The sequence below is a fragment of the Pseudophryne corroboree genome, chromosome 1, assembly GCF_028390025.1.
Source record: "Pseudophryne corroboree isolate aPseCor3 chromosome 1, aPseCor3.hap2, whole genome shotgun sequence".
NCBI classification, from domain to species: Eukaryota; Metazoa; Chordata; class Amphibia; order Anura; family Myobatrachidae; genus Pseudophryne; species Pseudophryne corroboree.
In genome coordinates this window covers 61,354,179-61,371,620 of record NC_086444.1, presented here as the reverse complement: position 1 = coordinate 61,371,620, position 17,442 = coordinate 61,354,179, and the positions used below count along the sequence as shown (strand labels likewise).

The following is a 17,442-nucleotide window of genomic DNA, read 5'->3' as shown; positions in this document are numbered from 1 at the left end:
CGACATTCATTTGGCCCTATTCAATGGTCATCTCAATTAGACTTTTACTAAAGACGAATTGAGATGCGGGGTGGGGGGGGGGGGTGGGAGCCGCGGGCAGACGGGGGAGAGCAGCGCTACAGCAACAGCTATATAGCCGCTACTGTAGCGCTGCTCTCCCCCGTCTGCCCGCGGCTCTCCCCCGTCCCTCCTGTCTCACATCCGCCGCTCCGTTCCCCCTGTCACAGCCGCTGCTCCGTCCACCCTGCTGCCGCGGCTCCCCGTCTCCCCCTCTCTCACAACCGCCGCTCACTGCAGCATCCACCCGGCTCCAGCAAGTGAGGTCTCGCTTGCTGGAGCCGGGTGGACGCTGCTGCTGTGTCCTCCAGCGCTGCTCACCCCGTCCCCGCCTCGGCTCTCCCCATCTCCGGCGCTGCTGTCCCCATCTCATTCGACTTTTTTTAAAGTGTTTTCGACACAAGCACGTGGATTGGCAGCTATTCCGCCGATCCACGTGCTTTTCGACTAGTCGAATTCATGATTCGACCTTAAAATGTCGAAAACTGACGTCTTTTCGACAGACGGCAGCTTTCGACTTCAATTGAATATACCCCTAAGTCTTTAATACATAAGGAAATACAGGTTGAGTATCCCATATCCAAATATTCCGAAATACGGAATATTCCGAAATACGGAATCTTTTGAGTGAGAGTGAGATAGTGAAAACTTTGTTTTCTGATGGCTCAATGTACACAAACTTTGTTTAATACACAAAGTTATTAAAAATATTGTATTAAATGACCTTCAGGCTGTGTGTATAAGGTATATATGAAACATAACTGAATTTTGTGAATATACACACACTTTGTTTAACGCACAAAGTTATTAAAAATATTGGCTAAAATGACCTTCAGGCTGTGTGTATTAGGTGTATATGAAACATAAAGGCATTCTGTGCTTAGACTTAGGTCCCATCACCATGATATATCATTATGGTATGCAATTATTCCAAAATACGGAAAAATCCGATATCCAAAATACTTCTGGTCCCAAGCATTTTGGATAAGGGAGACTCAACCTGTATAACAAAAAAATATATTCCGCCTTGTTAATAAAATATACCAACTCAGGATATAAGAATTATTGCACTTTAACGGAACCAGTAAGAGTTACTTTCATGTCACCTCATAACCACTAAGCTTTAATTTTTTATGTGTTTCTGTTGTGTTTGTTTGGTTTGCAGAACCGAGCTCCCATTATGTGATTTCTCTGAAAGCTTTTAATAACGCCGGAGAAGGTGTACCTCTCTATGAAAGTGCTACAACCCGATCGCAAACCGGTAGGTTGAAAAAAGCCTTTTCTGTTTGGTTTACTCTTGTTGCCTTTTTGTTCAATGTTTATTTTCTCAGGAGATCACAATGGCATGAAATGAACAGGTAACTATACATAAATTAGACAACGCAGCGTATTGCTCCGTAATTCAGTTCATTAAACATTAATGTGCCGCACTTAACATAGAAGGATAATATTTTCTAGGAAAGTGGACCGTGTGTCCCCCTGCCTCAGACCTTCCTGTCCACCTCTTTCTTTCTTTTTAAACAACAATTTTTACTTTATTAAAATAATAAACAGGAAAAGGCATACAGACAGTGTGCTCTGAGAGTGCACAATAAGAGGCACAGCATGCAGACAGTGTGCTCTGAGAGTGCACAATAAGAGGCACAGCATGCAGACAGTGTGCTCTGAGAGTGCACAATAAGAGGCACAGCATGCAGACAGTGTGCTCCGAGAGTGCGCAATTAAAGGCACAGCATGCAGACATTGTCCCCTGAGAGTGCACCAATAAGAGGCACAGCATGCAGACAGTGTGCTCTGAGAGTGCACAATAAGAGGCACAGCATGCAGACAGTGTGCTCTGAGAGTGCACAATTAGAGGCACAGCATACAGACAGTGTGCTCCGAGAGTACACAATAAGAGGCACAGCATGCAGACAGTGTGCTCTGGAAGTGCACAATAAGAGGCACAGCATGCAGACAGTGTGCTCCGAGAGTACACAATAAGAGGCACAGCATGCAGACAGTGTGCTTCGAGAGAACACAATAAGAGGCACAACATGCAGACAGTGTGCTCCGAAAGTACACAATAAGAGGCACAGCATGCAGACAGTGTGCTCCGAGAGTACACAATAAGAGGCACAGCATGTAGACAGTGCGTAAAAAGTAGTGACCCAGGAAATTATAATAAAAGACACAAACAGGAAAATTGTGCCGTCACCTCTTTCATTATAACAGGGAGACTATTTTGCAAATGACATGTTCAATCTGCCTGGGATAATTTGTGAAGATGATTGAATTCTGCTATTTACTCAGTTTTCCTATTTTAATATAAAAACCTACAACAATTATAATTTACAAATTCATTATGTAAATAGTATTTGAACGAAAATTGTATTGTCTTTCTCACATCTTACCGCTAAAGGAGTTGGATGACCAGAATTTTGTTATACGTTGTGTAATGATTGTACAATGTGATGGAATGTATTGTTGTAATATGTACTGATCTGTTATAAGAGATTTTTGAACATTTATTTTTAAACATCTGACATTTAGTTATTTTTAAAGCCATGTGATTTGTTTAATAATATTTCTCTGACGTCCTAGTGGATGCTGGGAACTCCGTAAGGACCATGGGGAATAGACGGGCTCCGCAGGAGACTGGGCACTCTAAAAGAAAGATTAGGTACTATCTGGTGTGCACTGGCTCCTCCCTCTATGCCCCTCCTCCAGACCTCAGTTAGAATCTGTGCCCGGCCAGAGCTGGGTGCTCCTAGTGGGCTCTCCTGAGCTTGCTAGAAAGAAAGTATTTGTTAGGTTTTTTATTTTCAGTGAGATCTGCTGGCAACAGACTCACTGCTACGTGGGACTGAGGGGAGAGAAGCAAACCTACCTGCGTGCAGCTAGCTTGTGCTTCTTAGGCTACTGGACACCATTAGCTCCAGAAGGTTCGAACACAGGGCCCGACCTCGATCGTCCGTTCCCGGAGCCGCGCCGCCGTCCCCCTTGCAGAGCCAGAAGACAGAAGAAGGAGATGAAATCGGCGGCAGAAGACTCCGGTCTTCATTAAGGTAGCGCACAGCACTGCAGCTGTGCGCCATTGCTCCCACTGCACACCACACACTCCGGTCACTGTAGGGTGCAGGGCGCTGGGGGGGGCGCCCTGGGCAGCAATAAGAATACCTTTTGGCACTATATACACATAATACAGTCTGGAAAACTGTATATGTGTAAAAAAAAACCTCCATTAAGCTATACAAAACGTGGGAGAAGCCCGCCGCTGAGGGGGCGGGGCCTTCTTCCTCAGCACACAGCGCCATTTTCTCTTCACAGCTCCGCTGGAAGGACGCTCCCCAGGCTCTCCCCTGCAGTATCCTGTACAAGAAGGGTAAAAAAGAGAGGGGGGGCACATAAATTTAGGCGCAAATAGGATAATAAGCAGCTATTGGGAAAAATCACTCATTATAGTGTAAATCCCTGTGTTATATAGCGCTGTGGTGTGTGCTGGCATACTCTCTCTCTGTCTCCCCAAAGGACTTTGTGGGGTCCTGTCCTCAGTCAGAGCATTCCCTGTGTGTGTGCGGTGTGTCGGTACGGCTGTGTCGACATGTTTGATGAGGAGGGTTACGTGGAGGCGGAGCAGGGGCAGATAAGTGTGGTGTCGCCCCCGACGGGGCCGACACCGGATTGGATGGATATGTGGAAGGTCTTAACAGACAGTGTCAACTCCTTACATAAAAGGTTCGATGACGCAGCAGCCTTGGGACAGCCGGGATCTCAGCCCGCGCCTGCCCAGGCGTCTCAGAGGCCATCAAGGGCTCATAAACGCCCGCTAGCTCAGATGGTAGACACAGATGTCGACACGTAGTCTGACTCCAGTGTAGATGAGGATGAGACAAATGCACAGTCTACAAAAGCCATCCGATGCACGATTACTGCAATGAAAAATGTATTGCACATTTCTGATGTTAACCCGGTTACTACCAAGAAGGGTATTATGTTTGGGGAGAAAAAGCAGCCAGTGACTTTTCTCCCATCTGATGAATTAAATGAATTGTGTGAGAAAGCGTGGAGTTCCCCCGATAAGAAACTAGTGATTTCTAAGAGGTTACTGATGGCGTACCCTTTCCCGCCAACGGACAGGTTACGTTGGGAAACATCCCCTAGGGTGGACAAGGCGCTCACACGCTTATCAAAAAAGGTGGCACTGCCGTCTCAGGATACGGCCGCCCTAAAGGAGCCTGCGGATAGAAAGCAGGAAGCTATCCTGAAGTCTGTGTATACACACTCGGGTACTATTCTGAGACCTGCTATTGCTTCAGCATGGATGTGTAGTGCTGCAGCAGCATGGTCTGATACCCTGTCAGACAACATTGATTCCCTCGACAGGGATACTATTTTGCTAACCATAGAACATATAAAAGACGTTGTCTTATATATGCGGGATGCACAGAGGGACATTTGCCTGCTGGCATCTAGAATTAATGCAATGTCCATTTCTGCCAGGAGAGCATTATGGACTCGGCAGTGGACAGGTGATGCTGATTCTAAAAGACACATGGAGGTTTTGCCTTATAAGGGTGAGGAATTGTTTGGGGATGGTCTCTCGGACCTCGTATCCACGGCAACAGCTGGGAAGTCAACTTTTTTACCCCAGGTTCCCTCACAGCCTAAGAAAGCACCGTATTATCATGTACAGTCCTTTCGGCCTCAGAAAGGCAAGCGGATCAGAGGCGCATCCTTTCTGCCCAGAGGCAGGGGTAGAGGAAAGAAGCTGCACCAGGCAGCCAGTTCCCAGGAACATAAATCCTCCCCTGCTTCCACCAAGTCCACCACATGACGCTGGGGCTCCACAGGCGGAGCCGGGTGCGGTGGGGGTGCGTCTCCGAAACTTCAGCAACCAGTGGGTTCGCTCACAAGTGGATCTCTGGGCTGTACAAATTGTATCTCAGGGATACAAGCTGGAGTTCGAGGCGACTCCCCCTCGCCGTTACCTCAAATCAGCCTTGCCAGCTGCTCCCAGGGAAAGGGAGGTAGTACTGGCGGCAATTCACAAGCTGTACCTCCAGCAGGTGATAATCAAGGTTCCCCTCCTTCAACAGGGACGGGGTTACTATTCCACAATGTTTGTGGTACCGAAACCAGATGGTTCGGTGAGACCCATTCTGAATTTAAAATCCTTGAACACTTATATAAGGAAGTTCAAGTTCAAAATGGAATCGCTCAGGGCGGTTATTGCAAGCCTGGAAGAGGGGGATTTTATGGTGTCGCTGGACATCAAGGATGCTTACTTGCATGTCCCCATTTACCCACCTCACCAGGAGTACCTCAGGTTTGTGGTACAGGATTGTCATTACCAATTCCAGACGTTGCCGTTTGGTCTGTCCACGGCACCGAGAGTATTTACCAAGGTAATGGCCGAAATGATGATACTCCTTCGGAAGAAGGGAGTTGTAATTATCCCGTACTTGGACGATCTCCTTATAAAGGCGAGGTCCAGAGAGCAGTTGTTAGTCAGCGAAGCACTCTCTCGGGAAGTGTTGCAACAGCACTTCTGGATTCTGAATATCCCAAAGTCGCAGCTGATTCCTGCGACGCGTCTGCTTTTCCGGGGCATGATTCTGGACACAGAACAGAAGAAGGTGTTTCTCCCGGTGGAGAAGGCCCAGGAATTGTCATCTCTGGTCAGGGACCTCCTGAAACCAAAACAGGTGTCGGTGCATCACTGCACGCGAGTCCTGGGAAAGATGGTGGCTTCTTACGAAGCAATTCCCTTCGGCAGGTTCCATGCAAGGATCTTTCAGTGGGATCTGTTAGACAAATGGTCCGGATCGCATCTTCAGATGCATCGGTTGATCACCCTGTCCCCAAGGGCCAGGGTGTCTCTGCTGTGGTGGCTGCAGAGTGCTCACCTTCTCGAGGGCCGCAGATTCGGCATACAGGACTGGGTCCTGGTGACCATGGATGCAAGCCTCCGAGGATGGGGGGCAGTCACTCAGGGAAGGAACTTCCAAGGACAGTGGTCAAGTCAGGAGACTTCACTAAACATAAATATACTGGAACTAAGGGCCATTTACAACGCCCTGAGTCAAGCAGAGCCCATGCTTCAAAACCAACCAGTGCTGATTCAATCAGACAACATCACGGCGGTCGCCCATGTAAACCGCCAGGGCGGCACAAGAAGCAGGATGGCGATGGCAGAAGCCACAAGGATTCTTTGTTGGGCGGAGAATCACGTGCTAGCACTGTCAGCAGTGTTCATTCCGGGAGTGGACAACTGGGAAGCAGATTTCCTCAGCAGGCACGACCTCCACCCGGGAGAGTGGGGACTTCATCCAGAAGTATTCACGCAGATTGTAAACCGTTGGGAACGGCCACAGGTGGACATGATGGCGTCCCGCCTCAACAAAAAGCTAAAAAAATATTGCGCCAGGTCAAGGGACCCTCAGGCGATAGCTGTGGACGCACTAGTGACACCGTGGGTGTACCAGTCGGTTTATGTGTTTCCTCCTCTTCCTCTCATACCCAAGGTACTGAGGATAGTAGGAAAGAGAGGAGTAAGAACTATACTCATCGTTCCGGATTGGCCAAGAAGAACTTGGTACCCAGAACTACAAGAAATGATCTCAGAGGACCCATGGCCTCTGCCTCTCAGACAGGACCTGTTACAGCAGGGGCCCTGTCTGTTCCAAGACTTACCGCGGCTGCGTTTGACGGCATGGCGGTTGAACGCCGGATCCTAACGGAAAAGGGCATTCCAGATGAAGTGATTCCTACACTGATAAAAGCTAGGAAGGATGTGACAGCAAATCATTATCACCGCATATGGCGGAAATATTTTGCCTGGTGTGAGGCCAGGAAGGCCTCAACAGAGGAATTCCAGCTGGGGCGATTTCTGCACTTCCTACAGTCAGGAGTGACTATGGGCCTAAAATTGGGGTCCATAAAGGTCCAGATTTCGGCCTTATCTATTTTCTTTAAAAAAGAACTGGCTTCACTGCCTGAAGTTCAGACGTTTGTTAAGGGAGTGCTGCATATTCAGCCCCCTTTTGTGCCTCCAGTGGCACCTTGGGATCTTAACGTTGTGTTGGATTTCCTGAAATCCCACTGGTTTGAGCCACTTAAGACCGTGGAGCTAAAATATCTCACGTGGAAAGTGGTCATGCTATTGGCCTTAGCTTCGGCTAGGCGTGTGTCAGAATTGGCGGCTTTGTCATGTAAAAGCCCTTATCTGATCTTCCATATGGACAGGGCAGAATTGAGGACTCATCCCCAATTTCTCCCTAAGGTGGTATCAGCGTTTCATTTGAACCAACCTATTGTGGTGCCTGCGGCTACTCGGGACTTGGAGGACTCCAAGTTACTGGATGTAGTCAGGGCTTTGAAAATCTATGTAGCCAGGACAGCTGGAGTCAGGAAAACTGACTCGCTGTTTATCCTGCATGCACCCAACAAGCTGGGTGCTCCTGCTTCAAAGCAAACTATTGCGCGCTGGATCTGTAACACGATTCAGCAAGCTCATTCTGCGGCAGGGTTACCGCATCCTAAATCGGTAAAAGCCCATTCCACAAGGAAGGTGGGCTCTTCTTGGGCGGCTGCCCGAGGGGTCTCGGCTTTACAGCTTTGCCGAGCTGCTACTTGGTCGGGTTCAAACACATTTGCTAAGTTCTACAAGTTTGATACCCTGGCTGAGGAGGACCTTGCCTTTGCTCATTCGGTGCTGCAGAGTCATCCGCACTCTCCCGCCTGTTTGGGAGCTTTGGTATAATCCCCATGGTCCTTACGGAGTTCCCAGCATCCACTAGGACGTCAGAGAAAATAAGAATTTACTCACCGGTAATTCTATTTCTCGTCGTCTGTAGTGGATGCTGGGCGCCCGTCCCAAGTGCGGACTCTCTGCAATACATGTATATAGTTATTGCTTAACTAAAGGGTTATTGTTATGAGCCATCTGTTACTGAGGCTCAGTTGTTGTTCATACTGTTAACTGGGTATGGTTATCACAAGTTGTACAGTGTGATTGGTGTGGCTGGTATGAGTCTTACCCTGGATTCCAAATCCTTTCCTTGTTGTGTCAGCTCTTCCGGGCACAGTTTCCTTAACTGAGGTCTGGAGGAGGGGCATAGAGGGAGGAGCCAGTGCACACCAGATAGTACCTAATCTTTCTTTTAGAGTGCCCAGTCTCCTGCGTAGCCCGTCTATTCCCCATGGTCCTTACGGAGTTCCCAGCATCCACTACGGACTACGAGAAATAGAATTACCGGTGAGTAAATTCTTATTTAAAATGATATTGGTGATAATAATTACCATTTGAATGTAGTTGGTACCTTTAGAACTTAAGTCCAACAGCAGTATATGGGCACAGAAATTTACTGATAATAAAACATTATACATTAGCACCATTCTCCCAATAGGGCTCAAAGCACTTTGTATATGTTTATTTACAGTTCACGAGGCAGCCATCTTGGATGTACTCACTTACTATTCCAGGTCATCCACATCAACCCCTGCCCCATTGGAGCTTACACTCTAAAGAATAGATCTATCAAACAAAGAGGTAGAATCAATCAGGTTCTAGCTACCATTTATCTAGAACATTCTATAGACTTAACTATAGAATCTGATTGGTTGTTATGGGAAACACCGCCAATTATCCTCTTTAGAATGTTTGATAAATCTCCCCCATAAATCCCCTACAGACGCGTACTTCAGGCTACATTTTATTCAGAAGCCCATCACCCTACCAGTATGATTTTGGACTTCTGAGAGAACTCCCCCCCATGAAAACATTAAGAGAACATACACATTTTACACGGCTAGGGCAATCAAACTCATAGCATCAGTGCTGTGAGGCAGCAATGCTAACCACTGTGCCACTGCATTTCAATAATCAGCTCTGAAGTACAGATGGGTCCACATTTATCTTGACCTTTAATAGGATTAACTGAGACTAGGCAGTCGGACTTAATCCCCTGCTGTAATGACTTAATCCCCTGCTGTATTGTTCTCTGTATTGTATTGCAGTTGAGAACAATAGATGAAGGGTTTATGCTAATAAGTCATGTTGGGCCTAGGCGCAGAAAACTAGTCAAGATAACTGTGGACCCATCTGTATATACCAATCCAATAAACGCCAAGGTCATGGGGCAAATATAAATGTTGGTGATATATGTAGATTGTGAAGTATTCCCCAAAGAAGGATATAAGACCAATACAGCTTGATAATTTATTTCTGTTGCCCACTGTCCCAACATCTGGGCTAAATCAATATGTAATTCCTGTTTCATTGTAAAATATGATAATAGGTACAGTATCACTCGTCTCTAAGACAACTGCGCTAAGAAATATTATGAAGTGGAAATCAATACAGAAAACATCATACTCTCTGAATGATGAACAAGACAGAACCTGCACTAGCCACCAACTAAAATTAAATTGTCTTCCTTTGTCTAGAAAACAGATGCGTAGCTTTTTATTCATCTTCTCTTTAAGTCATCACTTTGTACATATTCTGTATTCTTCTGATTTTTTTGCACAGTCACTGTGTATATATATATATATATATATATATATATATTAGTGTATGTTAACTTAAGTGGCACAAATTATAGTTCATTGAACACCTACAGTATCTGTGTTTGGGATGACTTAACCATATCATAAGAGCCTTGCCTCTGAGTTGACCTTGTTGCTATCTTAACCAGTGAACCAAATGCTTTTAAGATGGATAAAAGTTCCTAAAGTGTCCTCTCAGCTAAGCCATACAGCAGCTGTGCCGCACAAAAGATATATGTTATATTTTTTTTTCTCTTTTAGAGGAATTAACCTGTTAAACTACAGTATGTTTTTTTCTTGAATTATTTAATTTTTTTACATACAGTTAAAATATTTTTGTTGGATTTTAATCTAATTGCACCTTTAGGGAGGTATACATTTAGCTGCAATAATGCGGTTTCGCAATCATTCGGTATCCAATTAGCTGTGAAAAGTTATTGGCGATAAGTCCATACGGTTTATCGCAAATTTCTCTTCATCATTTTTGAGCAGGGGATAAGTAGTGCAAAATCCCTACTTTAAGGTAAAAATGTAGGGATTTGGTTCAGAACCCCTGGGACACCCCTGCTGAATAACTCATTAGGCACTTAGAAGTTTTTAATTATTTTTAATTGGCCATTAATTACACGTCATTTTTGGGGTCAATAAATGCAAAGAGATGAAAATTGGGGTACAAGGTATGGGAGAGGTATATTGGGGTGCTTTATGAGTGGGACAAGTGTTTTTAGACTTGTAGGTGGGAGTAATTGGACCATTTCCACTTTATTTTTAAAGTCCCCTAAAATGACCAAAATATATACTTATACCCATTTTTATGTATGTACCCCAAATTTAATGAGAGCACTTATTTTGCGGAAAAGAAAAATAGCTTTCTATCATTTTTTCACATTTAAAAAAAAAATGCATATAACAGCCTTTTGACCCGATTTAATTACACCAAATAGCTTTCTTATGGCCGCTAATAGACTTCTATAATTTTTTCAATATTACTTTACCTTTTTGGGGGGTACAGGCAGATTTCCCCATTTTCTGCTAAGTTTATTTCTGCTTTTGCAGACTAGAATTATCTTGTGAATACAATTATCGACATTTTGGAATAGGATAGGTGCGAAAATGGGAGCACACAGGCTACAATAAGCTGATTGTTCGGGAGATAGGTGGAGATAGGTGGATTGTATTATCGCGGCTAACTGGATACCCCCATTAGTGATGTACAGTACTGTATGTATGTATGATGTTCAAATTTAAGTGTTGCTGGTCAGAGTGGTGCCTTTAATATGATATATCAATACAGTAATCTAAATAATTTTTTATTAATATTTTCTCCCTTTGGAAAATCCTATTTCATCTTCTACCTACATCTGTCACTGGATACAATGATTTAAAGACAACTGTAGACAAAAGATGAGGAGGAATCCTTGTAGTGTGGTAGATAGTGTTCTCAGCTGTTGCCTGCGTGGGGTTCTGCTTCAAGGGTGCCAGCAGTGGCATTTTCAGAACAGTGGGAGCCCCTGGAAAATTAGTATAATAATAATTAATAAAAATATACAACACAACAAAAATCTATCACCACCTCTATGTTTGTCTTGGAGTTAATGATTTATGAATAGTGAAGCGGCATAAAAAATATTTTCAACTGACTAGTCATTGGTGCCCATGCGGGAAAGTAACATACAGTATATAGAGTAATTTGTTGCAATGAAAATCTCAAGGATATATCATACGTCAATATATTTTCCTGTAGCGGATATTCGCAAGGGAATCACATAGCCCATTATTGGATTGATATTGGTATATTTAAATATCTTTTTTAAAATATTTATTTTTTCTTTACAAGAAGTACTTGATAAACACAGTATTCAGCATTTAAGAAATATTTAGAATTCCCACATCACGAATATATTTATTTTAAATTTGTAGCACGCTTTTTCACTGTTTTTGCTAATTAATTTTTAAATCTATTTATATAAAAATACAACAATTCCTTCTTAGAATTCAATACTCATAAATCTACCAAATACAATTTTTGTTGCAATATAGATCAATAGAGTAAAATAAAACAAGTACTTGAATGCAGGTTGCTCTTTGATAAATCTGAAAATGAATAAGCTTAAAAAATGAAAGATAAGACAAATATAAATATTTAATTATATAAAAAATAGTAAATACATTTATAAAAATTATTAGTAATTCCTACTTTTCTTCTCTATCCCTCTCACACCATTTTCACCCTTACCATTATTTTGTATTTAACCCATTGTGTTTTTCTTTGCTGCATGGATGTGTTCTTTTATTATTTTCTTTTCTTTTTTTATTTATTTATTTAAATATTAATTTACTGCATGATTACCCAGATCCATTGGATCCCTCAGAAATTGAGTTTTATCCTTTTATTGATGATTTCCCTACCTCGGTCCCAGAAATGTCCACCCCCATGCTCCCACCAGTAGGTGTCCAGGCTGTTTCGTTAACGCACGATGCTGTGAGAGTCAGCTGGGCAGACAACTCTGTCCAAAAGAACCAGAAGACAACTGAGGTTCGTTTCTACACCATCCGATGGAGAACCAGCTACTCTACCAGCTCAAAATACAAGGTAAATTAAATCTGATCATGAGCATTAATTGCAGATAGAACCATAACGTCTGTTTATGCTGATAATTTTTTTTAACCACTTGTTTTCGTTTAATTTATGCTTTTTTTTGTGTTATTTTGCCACCATCAGCTGAGTGTTTATTACATTAATTTCCCACTTTAGTTATATATTACATTACCTTTATTTGCCCTTGGTATTTAAGTAAATTGATGGATGAATATATAAAAAATATTCTACTTATGGGACTTTAGCCCTATGATTCAGGGCCCCTGGTCCTGAAAACGATCAAAGACCTAGTGTGGGAAGGGGAGGAGCTATGGCCAATGCTTCATGGGTGTGGCCAGTGCTGTGTGGGTGTGGCCAGTTCCATATGGGCATGTACACCCTCTACACGATCAGCATCAATGTCTCTCTAAATATGTAAAAGTAGAAATAGTGCATAATTTTATTTAGAAAATGTAAATAGAATTTTAATACTTATGATTTATGGTGGACCGTGTAGCCAGCTGGGTGGCTGATCATGATGATGGGTCTATTTTTATATGCAGGCATGGAGCTGTAGTCCCATCCACCCATTGTAAATATGGCCCTACTATGAGTATGCCAGTTAGTTGGCTTCATGATATCATACTTTATTACAGGTAGACTGTTTTCTCTTCTTAATAATACTTGGATCTCCTGCCAAACCTCATCTTTTCTCTTATACAATACAGTAGTATTTGGTATAACTGATGGTGGAGACGTTATTGAATGTAAGGTATATTGCCAATGGAGGAGCAGCAGGTCCTGAAATATCACAGAGAGCAGGAAAACTGGTGGCAGAGACCACTAACCAGCTACACACATGATAACATAAAGGTGTGCCTAGCATATACTGCAGGTCCTCCAGTGCATGGTACAATTAAGCACTATTTGAGGTTACAGTTCCTTTTTCTCTCTTCAACGTCAGATTCCGTGATGCCCTCATGTAACATTGGTCCCATGTTCTATTGTTTCTCAATGTTTTCTTTTTCCCCTGTAAGTCTGCTGACACAACATCCCTAAGCCATACTGTGACGGGTCTGAAACCAAACACCATGTACGAGTTCTCAGTGATGATCACAAAAGGCAGAAGGTCGAGTACATGGAGTATGACCGCACACGCTACTACTTATGAGACAGGTAAACATCGATTGCGCAGTCTCAGTTCATGGTTGTAATCTCCCGTTGTGTTCTCCATCAGCGTATGTCCTCTGTGTTTTCTGATCTGAAGACTAATATGGATCATTACAGTAACTCTTTTTAATTTTACTTCTAGACATTTCTAGGCATTAGGCAAGGATTTGTGTAATATGTTTTTCCAACATAGGCTGTCGGATCCTATATTGTGGCAGAGAAGGCAGGTAGGGGTCTACGTACTAAGATTCGTATTTGGTCGAGATGAAACTTGATCAGTTTTAGCTTAAACATGCTCGTGTTTGCAAAATCCAAAAACAAAAATGTAGGACCAGATGCATCGTTTGGAAAGTGATAAAATGGAGAGGGATAAAGTAACAGCCAATCAGCTCCTAACTGTCATTTTGCAAACACAGTCTGTGACATGGCAGTTAGGACCTGATTGGCTGGCACTTTTTCTTTCTCCAAGCGATGATGCATCTAGCCCATTGTCTGTTTCATGTTTTCCGATGGTGCATACAATCATGTATTCTCTGTCGTCTTCTCTTGAAACACACCCGTAGGTTCAAAAGGGATCCGGTCTTCTGACTCTGACCAGTGCTCTGTTTCCTGAGCGTTCACAAGCTCAATATTCAGCATGCCGACTTACAGGGACTATTCCCACTCGTGGGTGTCCACGACACCCACAGAGTGGGAATAGAACTTGTGGTATGCGAAGCGAGCCACCAAGCCCGCTGCATGGCGAATGCAGCGAGCCCGCAAGGGGCTCCGTTGTGCCGCACCCGGTGGCATTCTGCTGTCTAGATCCCAGGATCGCCACCGGGATCCCCAGCACCGGTCTCCCCTACCCAACCCGTTCAAACATGCTCAAGAGAACATATATAAAGTAGTGTAGTGTAATGGGGATCAGGACTATAGGTCGACACCATATGGTCGAAAATGCATTTGGTCGACATTGACAAAAGGTTGACATGGACAAAAGGTCAACACTAGAAAAGGTCGACATGGAGTAAAGGTTCACCGGTTCAAACAGTCAACATGGCAATGGTCAACACACAATGGTCAACACTTGTTTTTTGATGGGTTTTTTTTTTACTTTTTCCATCCTTGACTATCCATGTCACAAACCATAACCCAAGCGTGTCGAGCAAAGTGAGCACCACGAGGGGATGTGTTTCCACAAATGGTGGTCCCAGATGGAAAAACTATCCACATTAGCCACAAAAATTAATTCGGAGCAACATTTGCAAACATTCATTTACATACTCGTTTTGTTGTGTCTCTTTGTATAGGACAAAAAAATGTTCAGGGATATTAAAATTTTTGGACCATAACTCCTTTGCTATTTGCAAAATGCTTTTTGTTTGTACAAACAAAATTTTTTTTTTTTACTAAAAATGTAAACAAAAAAACTTTATTGAGTGTAAATTCTATGCGGAATCAATTGTGTCTATTCATCATATCAAAGTTATATGTCTGACTTTAACTTAAAACATAAAAACACATGCAGACTCGCAGCAGAGAAGGTAGTCTATTTGAAAAGCGTATTTTGGGGTGAGTTTGCTCAATTTACAGAAGTCTTTGCCAACACGATTCTTGGTTTTATTTTCTACTGACATTACTTTCAAGTTGGTTCGATGGTGTATTTAGTTGTATTTGTTTTTTTGGGCATGTTTTTGGGCATGTTTTGCGGAAACAATCAAGTTTGTTCACCCGTGTTTAGCGTTAGTACATCTCTGTGTTTTGGAAATTGGTCCAATATGCCCGACAATGCATTCTCGACCAAACACGATTCTTAGTACATATACTCCTTAGCCTCAATTGAGCCTATGATAGGTGTGTTTGCTCTTGTGCTACTATACTGTGTGTAATCAATGTTCTACGTATGTATTTTATTATGTTTTTTTGTATTCTTTAATACAGTATTTGATATTAACAAGCTTCTTAATCCAACTATTTGTATTGGACTGTAACCTATCTAGGCCTCGTCCTGGACCCACATTATTCAGTCATCCTTCTATAGGCAGAGTAATAGCCTGAAGGGGGCCCTGTCCTCTCCTTTATAGCTCTCACTGGCTGCCTGATATGTGGACACACAGATTCTCTTCTTCCCCCTGCCAGGATCCAAGGATCCATCCCTATGCACCTTCCCCCGCCGCCCCGTCGATTCAGGCCCAGTGCCTCTCCAAATATCTAAACCCTTACATTTATATGTGTTCCAGCTCCTGATAAATGACCGTTACTATGGGAGAATATTCTATTTCAATTATATTTTCCTTTGAGCAGAAAGCGTTGCACCATAGCCCGTTACAGCCGGCCATATCCGCTGAATATAACTGTACAGCTTTCATAGGCTTAGGAGATTGCTATAGACATTCAACACACTTTCTCCTTTCATGCCAGCGTTCCATTCCTAGAGTATTGAAAGCAGACTCTGGGGCAGGGAAGTGTCAAGATGTCATAATTATATGTGCGATTCTCCTGATAATTCGGTCTCCTGCTTCTGTTATGATTATATTATATTATACATGCCATCAGCACCTTGAATACTGTACTGTTAATTTACACTTCATTCTTAGCCAACTCTTTCTCTCTTTTTTTTCTTCTTCACATTTTAAGCTCCAACATCTGCCCCGAAGGATTTAACAGTTATCACACGGGAAAGGAAGCCTCGAGCTGTTATAGTGAGCTGGCAGCCTCCGATTGAAACCAACGGCAAAATTACCGGTACCTTATATCTGCTTATTCTGCACTTTTACTTTGCAAACCGAACGCTTAACTCTTTCACGTCGCTGTTTGTATAGCGACACTGTTTTATATTTTTGTGTTTAGACTGATAAAGAAAAATATGTTGCATGTATACGCTCTCTACACCAGGATATGTAGATGAGATTAAGGCTCTGATTGTGAGACGCACGCTTTCCACACGCAGTGCCGCCGTTGACGTAGTTGAGCAGCGTGAAAAGTTTAATCAGCGCGAAAAGTTCTGAACACCCCTACGGCTCATGCATTAGATAGAGTGTATGCACAGAGGCGCTTTAGCGATCGATCCAGAGTGTGCGTCTTAAGAGAGGAGGGGACTCGTCTGCTGATTCTGCTCTGTGGCCCTCCTCCTCCCCTCTGCGGCGCTGTAGACTCTGCGCTTGCACATGTTGTCCACCGTGTTCCCGGAGACTAATCTCTTTTGCGTATGTGTGGGGCTACGAAAACATGGCGCCGGCCACGATACCCGAGAAAAATCTATCCAAATCACCGGGAAAATGGCCGCCGGGCAATTTTCCAAGTGATGCTTCCAGCATCAGCAGCGTCAACGCGGGACTCCAGAGAGGTAAGTAATTAAATATGGGTACAGGGTGTGCGGTGTCAGCCCCCCTGGGCACAGTGGCCCGTGTGCACTGTACACCCTGCATCCATTATAGAGACGCCGGTGTTTGCGTGGATGCATTGTACATAGGGGAAGACGCTTGTTGCAGCATTTGCAGAAACCCGCTCATGTGCGTCCGCCAACACGCGCTGCTGCGTACCCTTTTGCGTGTGTCTCAGAATCAGCCTGTTAATGAGTACGGTGTTAAAGCTACAACGGTGTTACCATCACACCAGCAAAAAAGATAAAGAGGGCAAAGCACTTTTGCAATATAAAAATTACCTAAAGTAATTGAAAGGTGCTATCTAGTCTATATGTGATAATTACACTGAGACACCTTACCCTGCTGTGTAACTTCTCATCTGGCAGATTGGAAATTAGTCACTATGGAAATGTATTTATAGGCAAAAAGTTATCGGAGGGGGAAAAACTTAGCAGAACTTGTTACATCTAAGAAAGCTTGTGCGCTACAGGCCTGATGCTGTGTTGAACGAAAGGACCTGGGCCCTCATTCCGAGTTGTTCGCTCGGTAAAAATCTTCGCATCGCAGCGATTTTCCGCTTAATGCGCATGCGCAATGTCCGCACTGCGACTGCGACAAGTAAATTTGCTATGCAGTTAGGATTTTTACTCACGGCTTTTTCATCGTTCTGGCGATCGTAATGTGATTGACAGGAAATGGGTGTTACTGGGCGGAAACAGGCCGTTTTATGGGCGTGTGGGAAAAAACGCTACAGTTTCC

The 17,442-nt window shown here is 43.5% G+C and overlaps 1 protein-coding gene across 3 annotated transcripts in view; it reads left to right on the top strand.

Moving 5' to 3' along the window:
- Nucleotides 1-17,442, top strand: part of DCC (DCC netrin 1 receptor) — a 1,035,978-nt gene that overhangs the window by 900,053 nt on the left and 118,483 nt on the right. For 2 of the 3 annotated variants that reach the window (XM_063960057.1, XM_063960048.1), the window contains exons 16-19: nt 1,223-1,318; nt 11,943-12,181; nt 13,204-13,342; nt 15,956-16,063. In XM_063960057.1, the coding sequence (XP_063816127.1) occupies nt 1,223-1,318; nt 11,943-12,181; nt 13,204-13,342; nt 15,956-16,063 (582 nt within the window). The remainder of the gene's footprint in view (nt 1-1,222; nt 1,319-11,942; nt 12,182-13,203; nt 13,343-15,955; nt 16,064-17,442) is intronic. The other variant, XM_063960065.1, reaches the window with a different exon arrangement.